Here is a 17857-nt window from a genome sequence, read left to right as displayed (position 1 = left end):
CACGATCCTTAGATTGGTTTCGGACACGGTCCTATGGTGAAATAAATTCTCACTGCCAGCGTTCTGGCCAGAGTGGTTCCGTCCATCCTGAGTGCGTCCTCTAGTGATTTATATAAGAAGGGCTCTGGGAACCGTAATTCAAAACAGTGTTCGAAAAGTTTTCCTGTTGACTCTATACTTTAACGATGGTTCATCCGGGCTTTACACTCTCGGTTCGTTCATTCGACGGATATTTATTAAACCCCTACTATGTGCCAGGTTCTGTTCTAGACCCCGGCAGTGCACGCAACGCGCAAACACCTGGGCTTTCTGGTGGCTCACTTTTCAGCTGGGGAAGACAAACAGTAACCTGGACCAGCAAGTGCAGTAGGAGGCATGCCAGGTGGGGACGCGCCCACAGAGAAAGATAAAGCAGGCGAAGGGAGACGAGGACCTGGCTTTTTTCCTGCGAAGCAGAGGAAAAGGCTCCATGGAATCGCTGCCCCTGAGGGTCCATACGCGTGTTCCCAGCGGTGCAGGGGAGCACGGTTGGCTCGGCCTCTGGAAACGTGGGCCGTGCTGACTTTGTCAGAGCCCCTCTCTCGACGGCACGCCCTGCCCTTGCTAACATGTACCAGAGCTTGGTCGAAGATGTTTTATCAGTTACGCGCTATAATCAGATGCAAGTAGCAGAAACCCGGCTGCACTGGTGTGGAGGTGGGCAGCCGGGGACCGCCACTGGAACCAAGTTTCCCTCTGCTTTCCACGCCGCCTGCATTGCTCAGGGTCCTTCATTCTCACGCTCTTGCTAGATTCATGTCCCCTTCCCAGTAGACTTCCGTTTGCACGGCATTGGCCAGATTGGGTCACATGACCACCCTGTCTGCAAAGGAGTCTGGAAAGGTGAGCGTTCGTGGCTGGGCAGTTGCCCTACAAATGGACACAGGACAGAGAATTCCCAGTGCCTGCCACAGACGGAGTTCGTGTTTCTGTTCCTCATTGTCCTTGTTGGGAGGTGGTTTTGAGAGGAGAAGCAACTAAGGCAGCTTAACCCGCCAATCAGAGCTGTAAGTGCCCGCGGGCGGAGTTTGCGGTCCTGACCCCGCCCCATTGGTCTCCCGTGCGGGGAGGGCCCTGGTTTCCCCTCCGTGGGTTCAGAGGATGTGGTTGTATCCAGCGGTGTGATTCGATGATTCTTAATGGTTTTTATTATAAGTGTGGGTGCTATCTGTATCTGTTCTTAATATTTTTAAATTTGCTATCACAAGGGTGACCGTGTGGTCGAACGTCAAAATCAGAACACTTCTGAGCACAAAGGGGAACGAAAGTACAAATATGTAGGAACAGCGGATGTCACTTGGGACTGTCCCAAGCCAGGACGTGTAATCAGTCACGCTGGTCATTGTTGAGGTGGATGAACACCGTTGGTTTTGTGAATTGATCTGTTTCTCATGGATTGAAAATTGTATCTTTATATCTGTCCTCTCTGTTCTAATATTATGATGATGATGATGATGATGATGATGCCTACAGCGCCTGGGCTTCCTAGGCAGTCTCCCATCCAAGTGCTAACCAGGCCCGACCCTGCTTAGCTTCCGAGATCAACATCGGGCTTGTTGGGGCTGGCGTGGCCGTAGACCCGGGACCGTGGTCCCACTGGGGCGCGAACCCAGGACCTTCCGTGCGTAAAGCGGACGTGCTGACCGCTGCGCTGTGGAACCATGTCTGTTGCGATAATTAACCTGTTGATGCCGTTGGATTTTCCGTGTACCTCATCTGCAATGAACTGTGATTTGGGGTCTTTCGCTCCACTGCCGACGCTGTGCTTTTCCTCGGCTTCACCCCCGGGGCAGCTGCCCTCGTCCTCTGTGGAGCCAGTGTCTACGGCCCGGCCTGTTCCGCTCCCAGTCTTAATGTCGAATGTCCCTTGATATGCAGGAGGCAAAGACAGAGGTCATGGCTCGGAGGAAAACTGGGTCCTCTTGGCGCTGAGGCCCGAGAGAAATGCCCCCAGGGTGTCCCCGTGGAGGAGACACCGTGTGACATTTCGTTTCCTTCTGCTTCCCCAGAAAACCCTTTTGCCGTGCCTCAGGATGGGGGAGGTGAGACCCGGAGCACCCAGTGCGGCCTCGAAAAAGAACAGCTTCGACGGAGATGCCCGGGAGAGCCGAGGCAGCCGCGACGGTGGCCGAGGAGGAGACGCCGCCTGCGCCCCGAACCCCCTTCCGCGGGCTTCTTCCGTTAGGAGCAAACTCAGGGTGGGGGCCCGGAGGTGCAGGGGAGGGGATTCTGAGCCACCCGTCCGCAAGCAATAGTCCCATTTTGGGCTGGTGGCTTCTGAAAGGTGACAGCGTTACGGACTCAAGATGACCAACACAGAACTCCTCTGGCCGTTCGAGCCAGAAGGATTTAGGCCTGTGCGTCGTTTCCATGGTTCCCTGGCCTCTGTCCCCTCCAGTAGTGGCCCGTGGGCCTGTCCGTGTCAGAGTACTGGCTGTGAGCGTGTGTGCGTGTGTGAGTGTGTGTGTGAGCGTGCGCGCATGTGTGCACATGTGTGATCTGGGTGTTCGTTTATTTGTTTGCTTGGTCGGTTTCTCTTGGTCCCCCCCAAGTTCTCTGAGGGGCACACATCACGTTGTGGTAGGCGTCCTTGCCGGTGTTTTGGGTTCCGGCCGTTTGCCGTGGCTGACAGCTGTGAGCCAGATGGGCCCGGGGAGCGTGGCCCCAGCCGGCTGTGTCTCGGGGGGCGGGGTGGGGGGCGGCGCTGGGGATTGGAAAATGCCAGCAAGCGTTCATCCTCGTGGACGTCATTCCCACGGCCACAGTGGGCGTGATGGGCCGCAGTGGGCTCTGCACGGGGGGCGGGGGGCACTGCGTTGTGCATTTTCTCACGAGCCCTCTCTCCCCGCCTGGGGCCGTGATGTTTCTCCTGCAGACCCTCCTCAGAGCGGGGACGGTGACCAGAGCCGCACAGCGGGGAGCAGACTGGCCCCTCGGTTGATGTCAGGGGCGTAGGAGCTCCAAGTCCCAGCTCCCAGCCAAGGGCACCCCCACCCAGTCCCGGGGCATCACCTAGTTACTTCTCGGGGGACGGGCCAGCTCCCAAGCCCTCCTCCGTCACCGCCCTGGGCCCCGATTCAGGCAGCGCTTGCTGCCAAAGCACTCCCTGTGTGCCTGGCCCCGAGCCGGGCGGTGGCGGGGACAAGAGATGAGCCAGGCTGTCCCCGTCCCTGCCCCCAGGGGGGGGGCACCATCGGGCGGGAGAGACAGACACTCAGATCTCTGCTGGGCGTGGCGATAGCAGCATGGCAACCCAGAGGGGAACGTTCTAGAAACCCTTCCGCTTCCAGGTGGGACTTTCGCACAAACCCAGGTGCGCATAGCATCCATCCACAGAGCTCGCCGCGGCCATGGCCCACCCCGCGGCCCGAGCACACAGGGAAGGGCCTCGCCTCTGAAGGGACCACGTTGGTCGCGGGGGGCCGCGCTGCCAGTGTAGACGCACTCACCCCGCAGGTGTCAGCGATACCAAAATCCGCCCCAGCTCTCAGCTCGGTGGGCCCTGCTCGATAAACGCTCAAACGCTCGTCCTCACTCAGCCGGACCCCAGACGCGGCGCCCTGCGCCCGGCGCCGGTCTCCTAGCCGGGGGAGGGGCGGGGGAGCCGTAAGCAGTGGATAACAAGGAGGATTGTGGTTCGAGCGAGCGCACCGCCGAGAACTCAGTCGGACCATATGCGAGTGCAGGTCGTCTGGAAGGTGATAGTTCGCTCCAGATCTGGACGACAGCGAGCAAGGGCCAGCTTCGGGGCAGGGCGAGAGCGTTCCCGTGAGGCGAGGCGGAGGCGACAGCTCGTCCAAAGGCCCCGAGGGAGCAACGGGCTCGCGGTTTCAGGGAACCAGAAGAAACCCAGGCGGCTGTCCCGGAGGGCGGGCGGGAGCGGCGAGGGTGGCTCCCTCTGAGTCCGCGTGGGACGGCCCAGGGCAAGGCCCTGTCCTTCGACAAAGCAGGGGCAGATTTCCAGGGTGTAAAGTGTTTTCTGCACAGCCCGGCTCTTCCTCCTCTCAACGGCCCCAGGAAGAAGGGACTGTCGCCATGTCGCGGACTAGGAGACAGGCTCAGACGGGTAGGCTTTGGAAGGCCCAGGCCCATGGCCTCAGTCCCGTCTGCTCCAGACAGTGGTGCCGGGACCAGGGTGGACAGGTCAGTGGAGGCAAAGCAGGGGGACTTTCGCTCGGGGTCTAGGTTAGGGAGGCGCTTCCTTCCCCTCATACATGCATTGCCCAGGACAGGCGCCAGGCCTGGTCCCTGCAGAGCAGCGGCTGCTGTGAAGGGCGCTAGGCCGGGTCAGCCCACGCCGCCTCCCAGGTGAGCAGCCCCAGGGGCACCTGACCCCTGGGGGCTGGGGACGGGAGGGCACGAGACCCAGACTCAAATCGGCTCTGCATGGAGCAGGGTGACCTTGGGCACGTCCTGCGCCCTCTCTGCCCCGAGTTTCCCCCAGACCCGGCCTCTAGGGAGCGCGCATCTTCGGCTTCCTATGGTCCTGGGTGACGCTCACACAGCTGCTCACGCAGAGGCGCTTCCTCTGCCGAAGAGGAGCTGGTGGCATTGCCTCTCTGGTCACTGTCACGCAGACCAGCTAGGGCTAGGATTCGCCTGATCTGCAGCCCTGACATTTACAGTCTGCAGGATGCCGCTCTGGGCCCCACTGGAGGAGTGACCGACCGCACCATGGGGTGTGCCGTCAGGGCCCGGCTTGGGGCAGGCGGCCTCCCATCTAAAGCTCACCAGACGTCACAGACTTGCAAACCGATTCGAGGCGGCCCGCGGTACAGACAAAGCGCCCAGTGCGGAGACCACAGCTCTGCCCCTCCCCAGCCGGGCGGCCTTAGGCAAATCGCTCCGGAGCCTCAGTTTTTTACCTGTCAGGAGTGTAGGGCGGGCACTCGGAGGGAGGTGCCAGCACCCGCCTCACAGAGAGGTCCCCAGGGTGAGGACAGAAGGCAGGTGTGTGTAACTCGGTCCCTCCCGATGCCCAGCGCTCCCCAAAGCCCCAAACGACCCCGGGTCATCCCCACGACGTCCTCATCCTCCTGTGGCAGGCAGACACGCCAATGGTCGCGTCCCCAAGAAGAAGATGCAGGGCAGTGACAAGTTCAAGCAAAGGTTTATAGTGTTAGCGTTTCTTAGCGACCCCCAAACCCGAGTCTTCGAGCCGTTTCCGTTTCCCTGTGAGCTTCTGGCCATTGCCACGTAATTCGCAAAAATAACAACGATAATAGTACAAAAAACAAACAAAACTAAACAAAGAGAAAGAAGGCGCAACGTGCCCCCGAGGAACTGGTGTCGGACGCTGGTTCGTGTGACTCGATGCCTGTGTCCGTGAGGACTTTTTCCCACTGGGAACTGCGTGTTATTAGCGAGCAGTTTTATGCTTTCCTTCTCATTCGAGTGCGGTGTGGCCGTGCTGCATTTTGGGATCTCTGCCCAGAACCAATAGCCGGTAGCGCCCACGGGCCTCTCGCCCCTCACCTTGACCTCTGAACTCACCACGCCCCTGGAGGAGCCACCTGCTCACGCAGGTGTGTTGGGAGCCGGCCGCCGCCAGGCGGGCCTCGGACGCTGACCGACATGAAACAGGCCTTAACTGAAAACACACACACACACACACACACACACACGTACGCAGGCGCACGCACAGGCGCCTGCGCGCACACACGCATGCACACGCGCGCACACACGCATGCACACGCGCGCACACGCGATTCTGCGGGTAGATCCGGTCTCTCTCGCTGTCTCTGCTGTTTTAAGAAAACGGCGGGCAGGCAGCCAGCTCGGGTGAGTGGCATTTCCCCCTCCTCATCCGAAAAACTCTTCAGGCGAATTCGGGCCCCAGGACGGGGAAGAACCGAGGGGTATCGGAGAGGATGCGGCGAGGAGCGCGGATAACGGACCCCCGCCGAGCGTGGCCCAGCTCGCCTCATGTCCGAAGCTCTCTTGAGGTCATGTCGATCGTGACGAGATTGCGAGGGGGACCTGCCCAGCCCTGTCCCCACCCTCAGGGCAGACCCCGCAGACCCCTGTCCGTGTCAGGAAGGAACCCGGGCTCCCCGCCCCTCCAGCCCGCGGCCCCGCCGGGCCCCATTCCCCAGCCCAGCGGACACCCCGTTCACCGTGTCCACAGAGGCGGTGCCACCAAAAAGACAAGTTTCCCAGGGTCGCAGACTTACAAAAAATGATCAGTTTTTTAAAAATTTTTTCAACTTGGCCCTTGGTCCCCAACGACAGGAAGAGTCATGCCGTAGGTGGCCTTCAGATGAATTTGCAGAGGCCTCAGTCCCAACCGACATCGCCGCCCCGAGGGGAGGGACCGTGGCCATTTCTTGTCAACACTTGGGGGGGGGGGCACAGCATGGCAGAGGGACCTCCGCCTGGGGCCCTCTTGTCCGTTATGCAAATCAGGTTGGAGTAGCAGAAGGGCCCTGGGGATTCTCGAGCTCATTGCTCACCTGCAGCTGGTCGCTGCCACCTGCAACCCGAGAACACCACACCAGGCTGGGGTGACGCCCCGTCCCCTCCAGAAAGCAAACACCGCACACCCGCTAAGGCCGCGCAGGGCTCCCAGCCCCTCCTTGGAGGGCAAACGCAACACCCCGTGTGCCGCCTCGGGGCCCAAGGCCCGAAAACGTCGAACGCTGACGTCGGGCCGTCAGGCAAGACGGAGGAGCCTAGAAAACCCGTTTGTTCACAGATGCATTCGTTCATCCATTCAACAAATATTTGCCCAGCGCCGCGCCCAGTGCCCACCCGGGAGCAGTTCCCGCCGTCCACAGAGGTGTCGGGGGACGTGGCGTGTCCGAGGGAGAGGCCGGGTCGCCTGGGAAATGACTAGAGGTGCCTAACAGTTAGGAATGCTTAGATTCACAAAGCAAGTAGGGAACTTACCTATCCCGTCCACGAAAGTGACCTTGGAGGTGGCATTGACCCGCCCCCCACCCCCCCACTCCCAGTTTCCTGTCCCAGACCCTGCAAGACAGCTGGTGCTAGACACATGCTTGGCGAGTGAATGGCTTTGGTTGTCGGTCCCACTGCACCTAAAACGCCTGTCTCTGCGACGCAGCTCTTTCCCACTTGCCCTGGCAGACCGAAGTTCGGGGCCGCTGCCACGTCCCTCCCCCGTGGGCACCATCTACAGCACCGTCACACGAATGGTAATGGGCTTCCGGGCACCGATCCTACAGACGGCGCTGCGCGCAGCGGCTCCTGCGTTTGTGCAATGGGGGGCCCAGCTGAAGAGCCCTAACCTGCCCTCCGAAACGTCCAGGGTCCCCTCGGTCACATGGAGCCTGTGGGGGAGGGTCGCCCACGCACGTGAGGGAAAGTTACAGAGCGCACGGCCACCTGGGGCAGCCAGTGTGGCCACGAGTCAAACCCAGCTGGTGACCCGAGAGGCTCTCTTCCGGGAACCTCGCCTCAGTTTCTCACGTAGTTTCTTCCTGTTTCTTCCCTCATTTTCTACGTTCGAGCTGGTGGGATTCACCACAGTCAAATCACCAAACAGGCAGAGGGTGGGGGATGTGCAATAATTAGCGGGGACTCCGAGGATGAGGGGCTCTGCCGCCCCAACGAGGCAGCGACCCCCCAGGCCAGCGCGTCCTCCCCAGGGTCCCTGGGACAAGGGCACAGAGCTGTGGGGACAGACATGTTTTTCTCTCCTGTAAACCCCGACTTCACACGTGCAGGCATCGGGTCTTCTGGGAGTTGATAACCGGGAAAACCAAAAACCAATAACGTTCCTAATATTAACACTGATAATAATACAATGTAACAATAATAACGTGTTTTACACTGACCGCTGTTGCACTGCTTTTTGTCTTTATACACAGTAGTTTTTATAAAGATGTCCCTAGGTTTTAATAAAGGAGTGTCACGTCAAGTGTTTCCCCGTGTGAAAATCTGCTTTCGCGGTTCGAAATGCGCGCACGGGGGCCTGCACTCGTGTTACGGGCCTCTCCGTCAGGGAGGGCGGAGGGCGGGGTCTGGCCGAGGAGCTGCCCAGAGTGGCATCGGGGGCTGCAGGGCACACGAGTCTGTCCTCAAAACCTCAGGGTGTCCAGCACCAAGGCAGATCGAGAAGCAAGGTGGGCACCACCTCCCGAGGGAGAAGAGCCGGGCCAGAAAGGAGAGAACGGGGTGCTGGGAGGAGCGTGGGCGAGGCAGGGACCCTTGGCGCCTCGCTGTCATGGTCAGTGGCCCCTGCTGCCTGCTTATCTCGTGGGACCCTCGCGCCTCGGGCTGCGGCGGTGTGCGAGCGGCTCTCCGTTGGGGAGTGGATTTCCACACCCGGCTCAGAAAACAGCACCGGAGGACCGAGCACCAGCGGCAGCCGGCGGGTTCGTGGGGAAGGACCTGACCCCTGCACTCGGGGAGGGACAGAGAGAGGCAAACAGGGGCTTTGTGCCTCCAAAAACCGCTGCCCGCAGGGCCCACGCGGACCCTCTTGCCACCCAGGTCTCAGCCCTGTTAACAATGTGGCAGCAATGTCACTCGAAAGCCCAGGGGCCAGGGCCAGCTCAATTCTGTTTCAATATCAAGTGCTATTCAAAGCGCTCCCTCCCGTACCAAGGGACTCGAGTCCCAGAGGGTGGCCCAGTGAGCGGGAGGTGGGGGGCCGGGCTGGACTCTCGACGCACCCTCCTCCCTCCCGACCCAATCGGCTTCAGGGCTGGGGCCGAGAAAAAGGAGAAGAAAAAAAAAAAGGATGGGGTGGGGGCAGGGTTGCTGCTGCAGGCGGATTCTTGGGGCAAATTGCAGCTTCTTTGGAGAGCCCCATGGGGGTCTTCTCATGCCCCTGAGAAACTGATATTCACACTTTATTCATAGTACCCCCACACTGGAAACTCTCCAGGTGCCCTTCCACTGGCGAATGGCTAAACGAGCTGCAGACGCCCAGACCCCGGGGTACTGCCTGGCGGTAAGAGGGAATGAACTGTTTATTGATATGCACAGCAATCTGGTTGAAGTTCCAGAGAATTACGCTGCACGCACGAGAAAATCCAGTCCCAAAAGGTTGCATGCCATGCGAGTCCCTTTACGTAACATTCTTGAAACAATACAGTTATAGAAATGGTGGACGGATTAGTGATTCCAGGGATTAGGGAGGAGGTGGGGGCCGGAGGCAAGTGGGCGTAGCTATGAAAGGGCCGCAGGAGGGATCCTCGAGGTGACGGAAGTGTGATATATCATGACGGCATCAGTGTTGATATCCTAGATGTGATACTTTGCAAGATGTTACTGCCGACGGAAACTGGGTAAAGGGATCTCTTTGACGATTTCTTACAACTACATGTAAGTAGACAATTATCTCAAAAGGAGAAGGTTCATTTAAAAAAAAAAAAAAAGCAGATTAGATACAATTGAAGAAAGAATTAATGCACCTTAAGATTTATATATATATACCCAGACAATACCCAGAATGAAGACCCTGGACACAAAAGGGTGACAAGCACTCACCCATCATAGGAAACATATAACAGACATGTATATACATGTAACAGACTGTAATTCCAGAAGGAGACGGGAAAGAGAATGGAGAAGAAATGATATTTCAAGAGATAGAAGTCTGAGAAATTCTTACAGCTGACTGAAGACATCAAGCCACAGATCCGAGAAACTCTACATCTTAACCTGACATTTCCATCACCACGAGGATCCCTCCTGTAGCCCTTCTATGGCTGTATCTGCTTGCCCCCTGCCCACACCCCGTCCCGAATCCCTGACAATTAGTAATCTGTCCTCTGTTTCTGTAATTTGTGTCATTTCAAGAATCTTATATAAATGGAACCATACATATGTAACCTTTGGGGATTAAAGTCGGGCTGCTTCAAGCAAAAAAGTAGGCCTGCTTCGAGAAGCAGAAGACAAAGAAAATCTTCAAAGCAGCTGGAGAAGGAGTGGGGAAAAGAGATTACCTCAAAAGGAGCACAGTTAGAGAGGCTGCCGACTTGGAAATAGAATAGAATAGTATCCTGGATGTGCTGCTAACAAAAAAAAAAAAAAAGTAACTGCCAACCTGAATTTGAAACCCGGAAAAAATATCTTTCAAGAATAAAGGTAAAATAAGATATTTATATAAGAATAGAAATAGACAAAATTCATCATGAGTACCCCCAACTAAAACAAAATGCTCGAGGATCTCCTCTGAGCAGGAAAAATGATTCCAGGAGGAAGCTCTATGGAACAGAAAGGACCAAAGAGCTGCAGGAAAGGTAAATGAACGAGTCGGTCTAAGTGACGAGCGCTGAATTTGATGGTTGTAATGATGGCTTATGGGTTTTTAAATACGGAATCTAAATACATGCTGACGATTACAGAAAAGGCAGGAAGGGCACCAGTGGAGTCAAAGGGTGGTGAGGTTTGGATGGTCCAGGGAGAACGTACTCTGTGATCTTTAATCGTTGAAATAGTAGTAAAAGATACAACTTCCAGTCGAATATAAAGGGAAACATAGAATGGCAGCAGGTACTTATCCCAAAGAGGGCATGATGAAACCAAAAAATGAGAAGAAAAGAGAAAAAAAGAAGAATACAGGACAAGTAGGGCAAAAAAAGCACATAATAGTTTTTAAAACCAGATATTTTAGCAATCATGTTGCATATGAGTGAATGAGATGCTCTAAAATGAAGAGATGAAAATTGTCGGATTGTATTTTTTTTTTTTTACATCAACTATATATTATCTATAAGAGGCATTCACAACATTAGGACACGGAATCATGAAAGGGAAAGGATGAGAAAAGATACACTATGCAAACTCCAAAAACGCCGGTGTAGCTACAATAATATCAAATGATAGAATAATGTCATATAGTAGTATACAGATGATACTCGTAGACTTAAAGACAACAGGCATTAGCAAAGTGATACAATAACATTTTATAATATTACAAGAGCTAATGCAAAAGAAGATACAACCATCTTAACTCTGTAAGCACCTAATAACACACGGCCTCGAAACATATAAAGCAAAAACTGATGGATCTACAAGGAGAAATGGACAAAACCACAATTACCGTGAGAGATTGTAATACACCCCTCTTGGTAACAGGTAGAAAATCGGATGACAAAGCAATAAGAATGCAGAAGATTGACTACGACTAAGAAAACTACCCAGTGGGCATATTTAGAACAATGCACCCCACGAATATAAAAGACCCCCGCCCCCAGCAGACGCAGAACCTCTATGCCAAGTTACCAGGTGGTGGATGACGAAGTGAGCCTCAGCCTGCTTCGGAGAACATCCTTTGACCGGAATGGCATCCCCCAGCCTCCAGCATCAGTTTCCTTGGCAGCCACCGTCTGCCACTAAACCAACGCCATCGATTCTAGCTTTCGATGCAGGAACCCCAAGTATTAGTCAGGGATATGCGATGCCGAGGAAAAACAAAGCGTTATTTGTCACTCCGCAAAAATGACCCGATCGGCCAGCGCCCCAGGGAAACTCCTCCGCAAAGTAACCCGGGATCCAACCGCTTTCGTCCTGAGTCTCCACAGTTTCAGCCGGAGCTATCCGGTGGTAGAAGCCACCGAAAGGGAAGTAGAGAGATAAAAAAGAGACATTCTTCATTACCTCAGCCCAGAAACGGCGTTAGATTTTGTCTTCCTAAAACCCCCAAATGAAAGCGTACTATAAACACACCGTCATCAAATCAATACACTGTTGGCGTAAGAAAAGCCAGATTAGAATACGGAAATATATGTGCGTTTACACGATAATATAATAATGTATGTGATAACATAACAAAAGTGGTGTTTCCATAGCAGGGAATTGTTCATGAATACCTAATTATTATTATTGTTTCACTAAACCATAAATATTTACAAGTGATACTGGCACCATAGGCTGCCTATCCAGGAGAAAATAAAATTGGACCCTAATTTTAGCCATATGTGAAAATAAACTTTATATTAAAGACCTGAATAAAACCATAAAAATTCAGTAAGGAATTCTAAAGGGTTATATGGATACTCTCAATGTAGAGAGAGACTCCCCACCGAGCAGATACCCAGGAGCTTGAGGAGAAATGCAACACTAAAATTAATTTTTGTATGACAAAAGATAACGCAAAAGTGAACAAGAGATTTAAACACAGAGAACACATCCGAGGCATATGTTTAATTTATGGAGAGCATGTGCAAATTGACAGAAAGAGAATAAACAACCCCATCTCTACAAAAAGAAAAAAAGGACATCAAGAGGCGACTCGCGGAATGAATCTAAAGGACGAGGAACATGAAAAGACTTTCGGAGGCACTGGAGTGGGGGAGGGGAGTCGTTGCCACCTCTGCGGAAAGGCATCCGAAACATCTATTAACATCGAAAATACACATGCCCTTTGACCCAGTGTGGACGGAAGGGAATTCCACGTCGGGATGGAAACCAAACAATGAGTTTATCAACAGAGAGGCTGACTCAGTGGGGTGCTCGCTCGTCAACGGGGAAACAACCAGATCCCCGGAAAAACGCGATGCGTGCACACCCGTGTTTACTGTGGAATGCGTTCGCATACACGATGGGCGAGGACGTTTATAAATGATAATAAAATGCATAATCCTGTTTATCGTAAACCGTCTAGAGCTAACTGAGTCTCATAGAATGTTTATGTTGGTTTTTTGCCAAAAACGTACCGTAGCCAAGCCACAGTTGCAACCAACGGACAAGTGCGGGTCCGAGGCAAACGTTCACTGTTAGTTCTGTATTTGCCGAAGAGTCAGATGAAAGTGAATCAAGTGAATCAAAGAGGACGTGTTGGAATGTCACCTCCCCCCCCCCCCCCGGCAGTGGCAAGGGGCCCTTCTTTGCGGGACGGGAACAACCTTTTTCAGACCCTGGGAGAATGGCCCCAGAAATTTTTCGTGCCATTCACACTGCCATAGCTACAGACATGACACCCTTTAAAGCCGCATTCTCATCGTTAACGTTCATGCTTCTCACGTCTAGACAACCCACGAACAAGGAGCCGAGTCCTGATTCGTCACGTGGGCCAACTTGCGTGGTGCGCACGCTCTTCCCACGGCCCCCTTCAAACTGCCCACGTGACATGTCTGATCACAGACTTGGGAAGAGATGCACAGAAGGACACCGTTATACAGCACTTTAGAGCATTTACTACTCCTGTTTTTAATAGACTGCATTTAATTGCAAGCTTATAGAATTTAATTTTTTTACTGGCTGCGTTGAGTAACTGGCTCACAACATCTCTGAAGAATTAGCAGGAGGCTGTCACGAGCCAGCCCGCAGCCCTCCCCTGGGAGAGGCCGGCATATGGAACGGCCATGCTGGAAATGCACGCGGCGATGCCAGGGAATGAACTGCAGCTCCCCAGGGGATCCGGAGGGACCGAAGCATCGGAAAAGCAGAACGCAGGCAAGGGAGTCCGGGTCCGATCACGGTTCCGTGGCGTGACCGCCTCTCCGCAACGAAACCTCTGTGCGACCGGGTGGTTCCCCTGATCCGCGACTGCACAGGGGTTCAGAAGAATCGGTCAGTGTGACGTGGGGTGATGTGGGGTGGCGTGGGGGTGGGGTGGGCAGGAAGGAGGAAAGGGAGCCAAACGAAACAGGAAAACGGAACCCGAAGACCACCGACGGGGCGCACCGTGCGGACGTGAGCCCACTTGCCGCTCGCGAGTGACACAGGCAAGTGTGTCCTCATGCCATTAAAACACATTTGCAAACCACGGCCTCAGCTGGGCAGTTGTTCAGTTCGTCTATTGTCGTATGACAAACCACCCCGAAAACTTAGTAGCATAAAATAGCCACGGCCTTTTGCCATGACGATCCTGCGGGTTGAACGTGTGGCTTTTCTGCCGCACGGGGTGGCGGCTGGGGCGCGGTGCCCTCCGGCTGGGGGGGCCCATCAAAGCCGAGGCCGCGCGGGGCAGGCCGCGTCTGTCTCAGTCCCTCTTGTGCACTTGGCCCTGGCGCATTCGTGCTGGCTCGGGATCGGGGCCCAGCCAACTTCCCCATCATCAGCTCTGAGCATGAGCATCCGCATCTCCAGCTGGCTCCCCGTCTTCACGAAAGTCTTCACCCCCCACTTCCCCTGCCCTCCACTGCTCTGTTCCTTCCCCTCTTGACAGCAAAGCTCCTTGAGAGAGCAAACCTCCTACCCGTGTTTCTTGAATGCTCCCGGGCACCCCAAGCCTTTCATCCCACCCCCCAGCTCCAAGGAGGGAGGCTCAGCGCTCGGACGTGGCCCCGTCTGGAGGCTCAGCGCTCGGACGCGGCCCGTCTGGAGCGGCGTGCACCCTTAGGGAAGGACATCCCGACTGCCGCCGATGCCCCTCCTTCCCACGAATCGCCCTGGAGAGCAGCCGAGCAGCTGGCAGACACTCGGACCCCGTGGGGAGGCGGCAAGTGTGCCACGAACGAGGACTCGGCAGCCCCAGCCCGAGGGCCAGGGCCAGACGGGCTCCGTGAGCAGCATCGATGTGTGGCTCCCCATCCGAATTTCCACATGTGACGATGAGTAAATATTGGTCTCTCCTTCTGCCGCCTTTTCCGTCTGGGTGGTTTGACCAAGTAGCTGCTGCCATCGCTTTTTCCCAGATGATACTGTGGAGAGGCCGCGGCCCGGAGAGGGAACGGCGTCCACCCGGCCTGTCACAGAAAGGCGGCGGCCGGGCAGGGCCGGGAGCCCTGGAGGGCCGGAGCCCCTTGGAGGGGAGCGGGGGTTGCCCGAAGCTTGAGCTCTGCCTCCGGCTTCTGCCCCTCCAGTGTACACTGACAAGTGCTCGTCCGCCTGCTGCTTGAATACCACCAATGACGGGAAGCTCACTACCACCAAGCGACTCATCCCATTGTTAGATGGCTCAGAATTTTAGAAAGTTCTTTCCCTTAAAAAACCTCTTTTTCGAATTCCCATTATGTGCCGAGCACTGTTCTAGGCACGGGAGGCAGCGAGTAAGACCTGCAGGGTCCCCGCCCTCGGCGGAGGGGCAGACAGGACCCAGACACATGGCGAAGGGAGGGAGGAGGGGACCCCAGCGAAGCGGAGGCCGGGCGGAGGCCGTGGGCGGAGACCGGCGGCAGGGGCTCCTTCACGCTGGCCACCAGGAGCCGTGACGACCAGGCCGACAACTGGGTCAGGGGGGAGCTGCGTGCGGGACATCAGCCACCTGGACGGACGGCGTGGCCAGGGGGCCCCGCTGGGCAGAAGTCACAGAGCACCCCAGCCCTGGGGCCCTCAGGCTCGGTGAAGGCAGTGCCGCAGCTCACTTTATTCACATTTCACTGACTGGGACGCAGTCTCCAGGCCCCGTGAAACTGCAAAGGAGGCTGGGAAATGTAGTCTAGCTGCGGGCCCAGCCCGGGGAGGAGGTGAGTTTGATGAACTGAGTGGCCTCTGGGCCGCAGCAGCTGAAGAAAGGGGAGGGTCTAGTGGGTGTTAGCCACGGCCACTGTTCAGCTGACAGCACTCTTTAAAACCCGGCCTGGCCTTCGTTATCTTCATTAATCCTATGACTCCCGCCCTGGGGATTAAACTAAACGGGAAGGTGGTCATTTTATAGGTGAAGAAACTCGCACTCAGAGAAGGGCAGTGACTTGCCCACAACCACACGGCTGCTAAGTGGGACTGTAGCCCAGGACTTACCAGGATGTCACATTGTCGCCTCTGGCTATGGATGACAGGGACCAGGGGAGCGATCCTGGAGCCAGATCTTGGCACCAGAGGTCCACCATTTGCCTCTGTGTTTTGTGCTGAGCTGGGGCACCCAGTGGCCTGGCCCCGGAGCCCAGGGGACCGGCCAGAAGCCAGGTTAGTGACTCCAGAGTGGAGCTCAGCTCTAACACTGGCGTCCCGGGTGTCAGGGTGGCTAGGTGCTGGGCACAAGTGGAGGCAGCAGGTCTGGATCTGCCTCACCCTGGGGGAGCTGATCGCTCACTGCCCGATGTACTAGGTAGCGTTGCAGGTTCCACAGGCAGAGCCTGGGGGCAAAATCCAGGTAAGGTTCACCTGATGAGCCAGCTCTTCAGTGCCTGTCCCTGAGGTACGACTTTGTGCCAGGGCCCTGACCTCACGTCCCAGCATTCGCACCGGGACCCATATAGGAAGGGGCTTTCCATTCTGTTTTTGTCGGTAAGTGATAGTGATGATGATAATGGTAATGGTGATGATGGTGATGATGGTGATGGTGGTGGTGATGGTGGTGATGGTGGTGATGGTGATGATGATGGTGATGGTGATGATGGTGATGGTGATGGTGATGGTGATGATGGTGATGGTGATGATGGTGATGATGATGGTGGTGGTGGTGGTGGTGATGATGGTGATGGTGGTGATGGTGATGATGGTGATGGTGATGGTGGTGGTGGTGGTGGTGATGGTGATAATGGTGATGACGATGGTGATGGTGGTGATGGTGATGGTGGTGATGGTGATGGTGGTGATGAAGATGGTGATGGTGATGATGATGATGATGGTGATGGTGGTGGTGATGACGATGGTGATGGTGGTGATGGTGATGGTGATGGTGATGGTCATGATGATGTTGTCATCTGACATTATTGAACATGATGTGCCCAGCAGTGTTTCAGGCTCTGTAGGTGGATTCTCTTTAACTTTTGTAATAATTCTACAAGTGGATTCCTTAATGCTTCCATTTGACAGAGAAGGAAACTGAGGCTCGGGCCGGTAAGTGATCCACCCTGCGTCACAGAGCACATGGAGGACGCACCCAGGGCTCACACTCCCGAGTCTGACTCAAGCTCTGCACCCCCTGCGTCCTCCGCCGCAGGCCGCGAACCCCTCCGGGACAGAGCCGCCGTCTGAGCCGCCGCTGCGGCCTCACCTCCGAGCCCGGGTGGTCAGGGAAGGTCGGAGAGGAATGGCTGGGGCACGAGGGTCTGTGCAGATGTAAAAGCCGCCTGTGCGTAGAGGCCTCACCTTTGCAGGCCAGAAGCACACCCATCGGTTTGAAACGCTGCGGATGAAGGAACGGATTCGCGCAATTATTGGGCCACCCAGGTCACTTGTCCAGCTCTTCCTGGAAAAACCATTTCTGGGACGTCCCCACTGTCCACTTTCCAACCAGCCAGCCCTCCCAGAGGCGGCTGCCCCAGCTCAGCCCAGGCCCCCGTGGCAAAGGGGCCCTGGCTGCTCCCCGGGTCAAACCCACTAGTGGGTGAGGCCCCCATGAGCTCCGAGGTAAGGATTATGATGCCCGGCGCCTCAGCAGCCCAGGTCTTACCAAGGAAGGAGGCCCCGGGAGCAGGGACTGGGGGGGAGGGGAGGTGGCTGCTCTGAGCCGTTGCCAAAAGGGAGGGGAGGAGAACACTCTTTTCTCTAGACAAGCTGTTCGCTTAGCAGCTTTTTGCTTTTGGTAAAAAGAAAAAAAATATTCCTAGTGCCATCTGTTCCCCGAGCGGGCCCGGTGTGGGGCCCGGGGCTCCCCGCAGCCCGGGCGGCCAGACCTAGTTTCAGAATCCGAGACAGCTGCCCCCTGGATTATCTTGGGAAGCACCCGGCACCCCGAGGCTGTTTGCACACCCAGCCCGCGCCTGCCGGCGCCTGCTCGGCCCTGGACGCCGGCCCGTTCGGCCCACTATAAATACCCGGCTTCCTACTCCTGCTGCAGCTTCCAGTGGAGTCAGATTTCCCAGGGCGGAGGAGAGGCAGAGGGAGTGTGAGGGCGAGGGACGGCAAGCCGAGCGGAGCGGGGGCTCCCCGCGCCCCCCTTCCCAGTCTCCTTTGTGGGAACCACTCCCTCCACCCACCCCCAGGCACCAAGCCCCACAGGTGTCCAGCCTGTCCCAGGGCCCACCCCTCCTCCATTCTCTGGCCAAGGATGTCCCCGCTCCGTTGAGTGACAAGT

General features: G+C 56.0%; 1 protein-coding gene across 4 annotated transcripts in view; it reads left to right on the top strand.

The window, feature by feature from the left end:
- SHISAL1 (shisa like 1) overlaps positions 1 to 5698 on the top strand; it is a 59657-nt gene extending 53959 nt beyond the window's left edge. For all 4 annotated transcript variants that reach the window (XM_036237636.1, XM_016135739.2, XM_016135738.2 and 1 more), the window contains exon 5: positions 2049 to 5698. In XM_036237636.1, coding sequence (XP_036093529.1) covers position 2049 — 1 coding nt within the window. In that variant the 3' untranslated portion in view covers positions 2050 to 5698. The remainder of the gene's footprint in view (positions 1 to 2048) is intronic.
- The last annotated feature ends 12159 nt before the right edge of the window (positions 5699 to 17857 follow it).

This window comes from Rousettus aegyptiacus, unplaced genomic scaffold (assembly GCF_014176215.1).
Source record: "Rousettus aegyptiacus isolate mRouAeg1 unplaced genomic scaffold, mRouAeg1.p scaffold_m13_p_2, whole genome shotgun sequence".
Taxonomy (NCBI): domain Eukaryota; kingdom Metazoa; phylum Chordata; class Mammalia; order Chiroptera; family Pteropodidae; genus Rousettus; species Rousettus aegyptiacus.
Note: the sequence above shows the minus strand (reverse complement) of the source record. Positions and strands in the feature narration are given on the sequence as shown.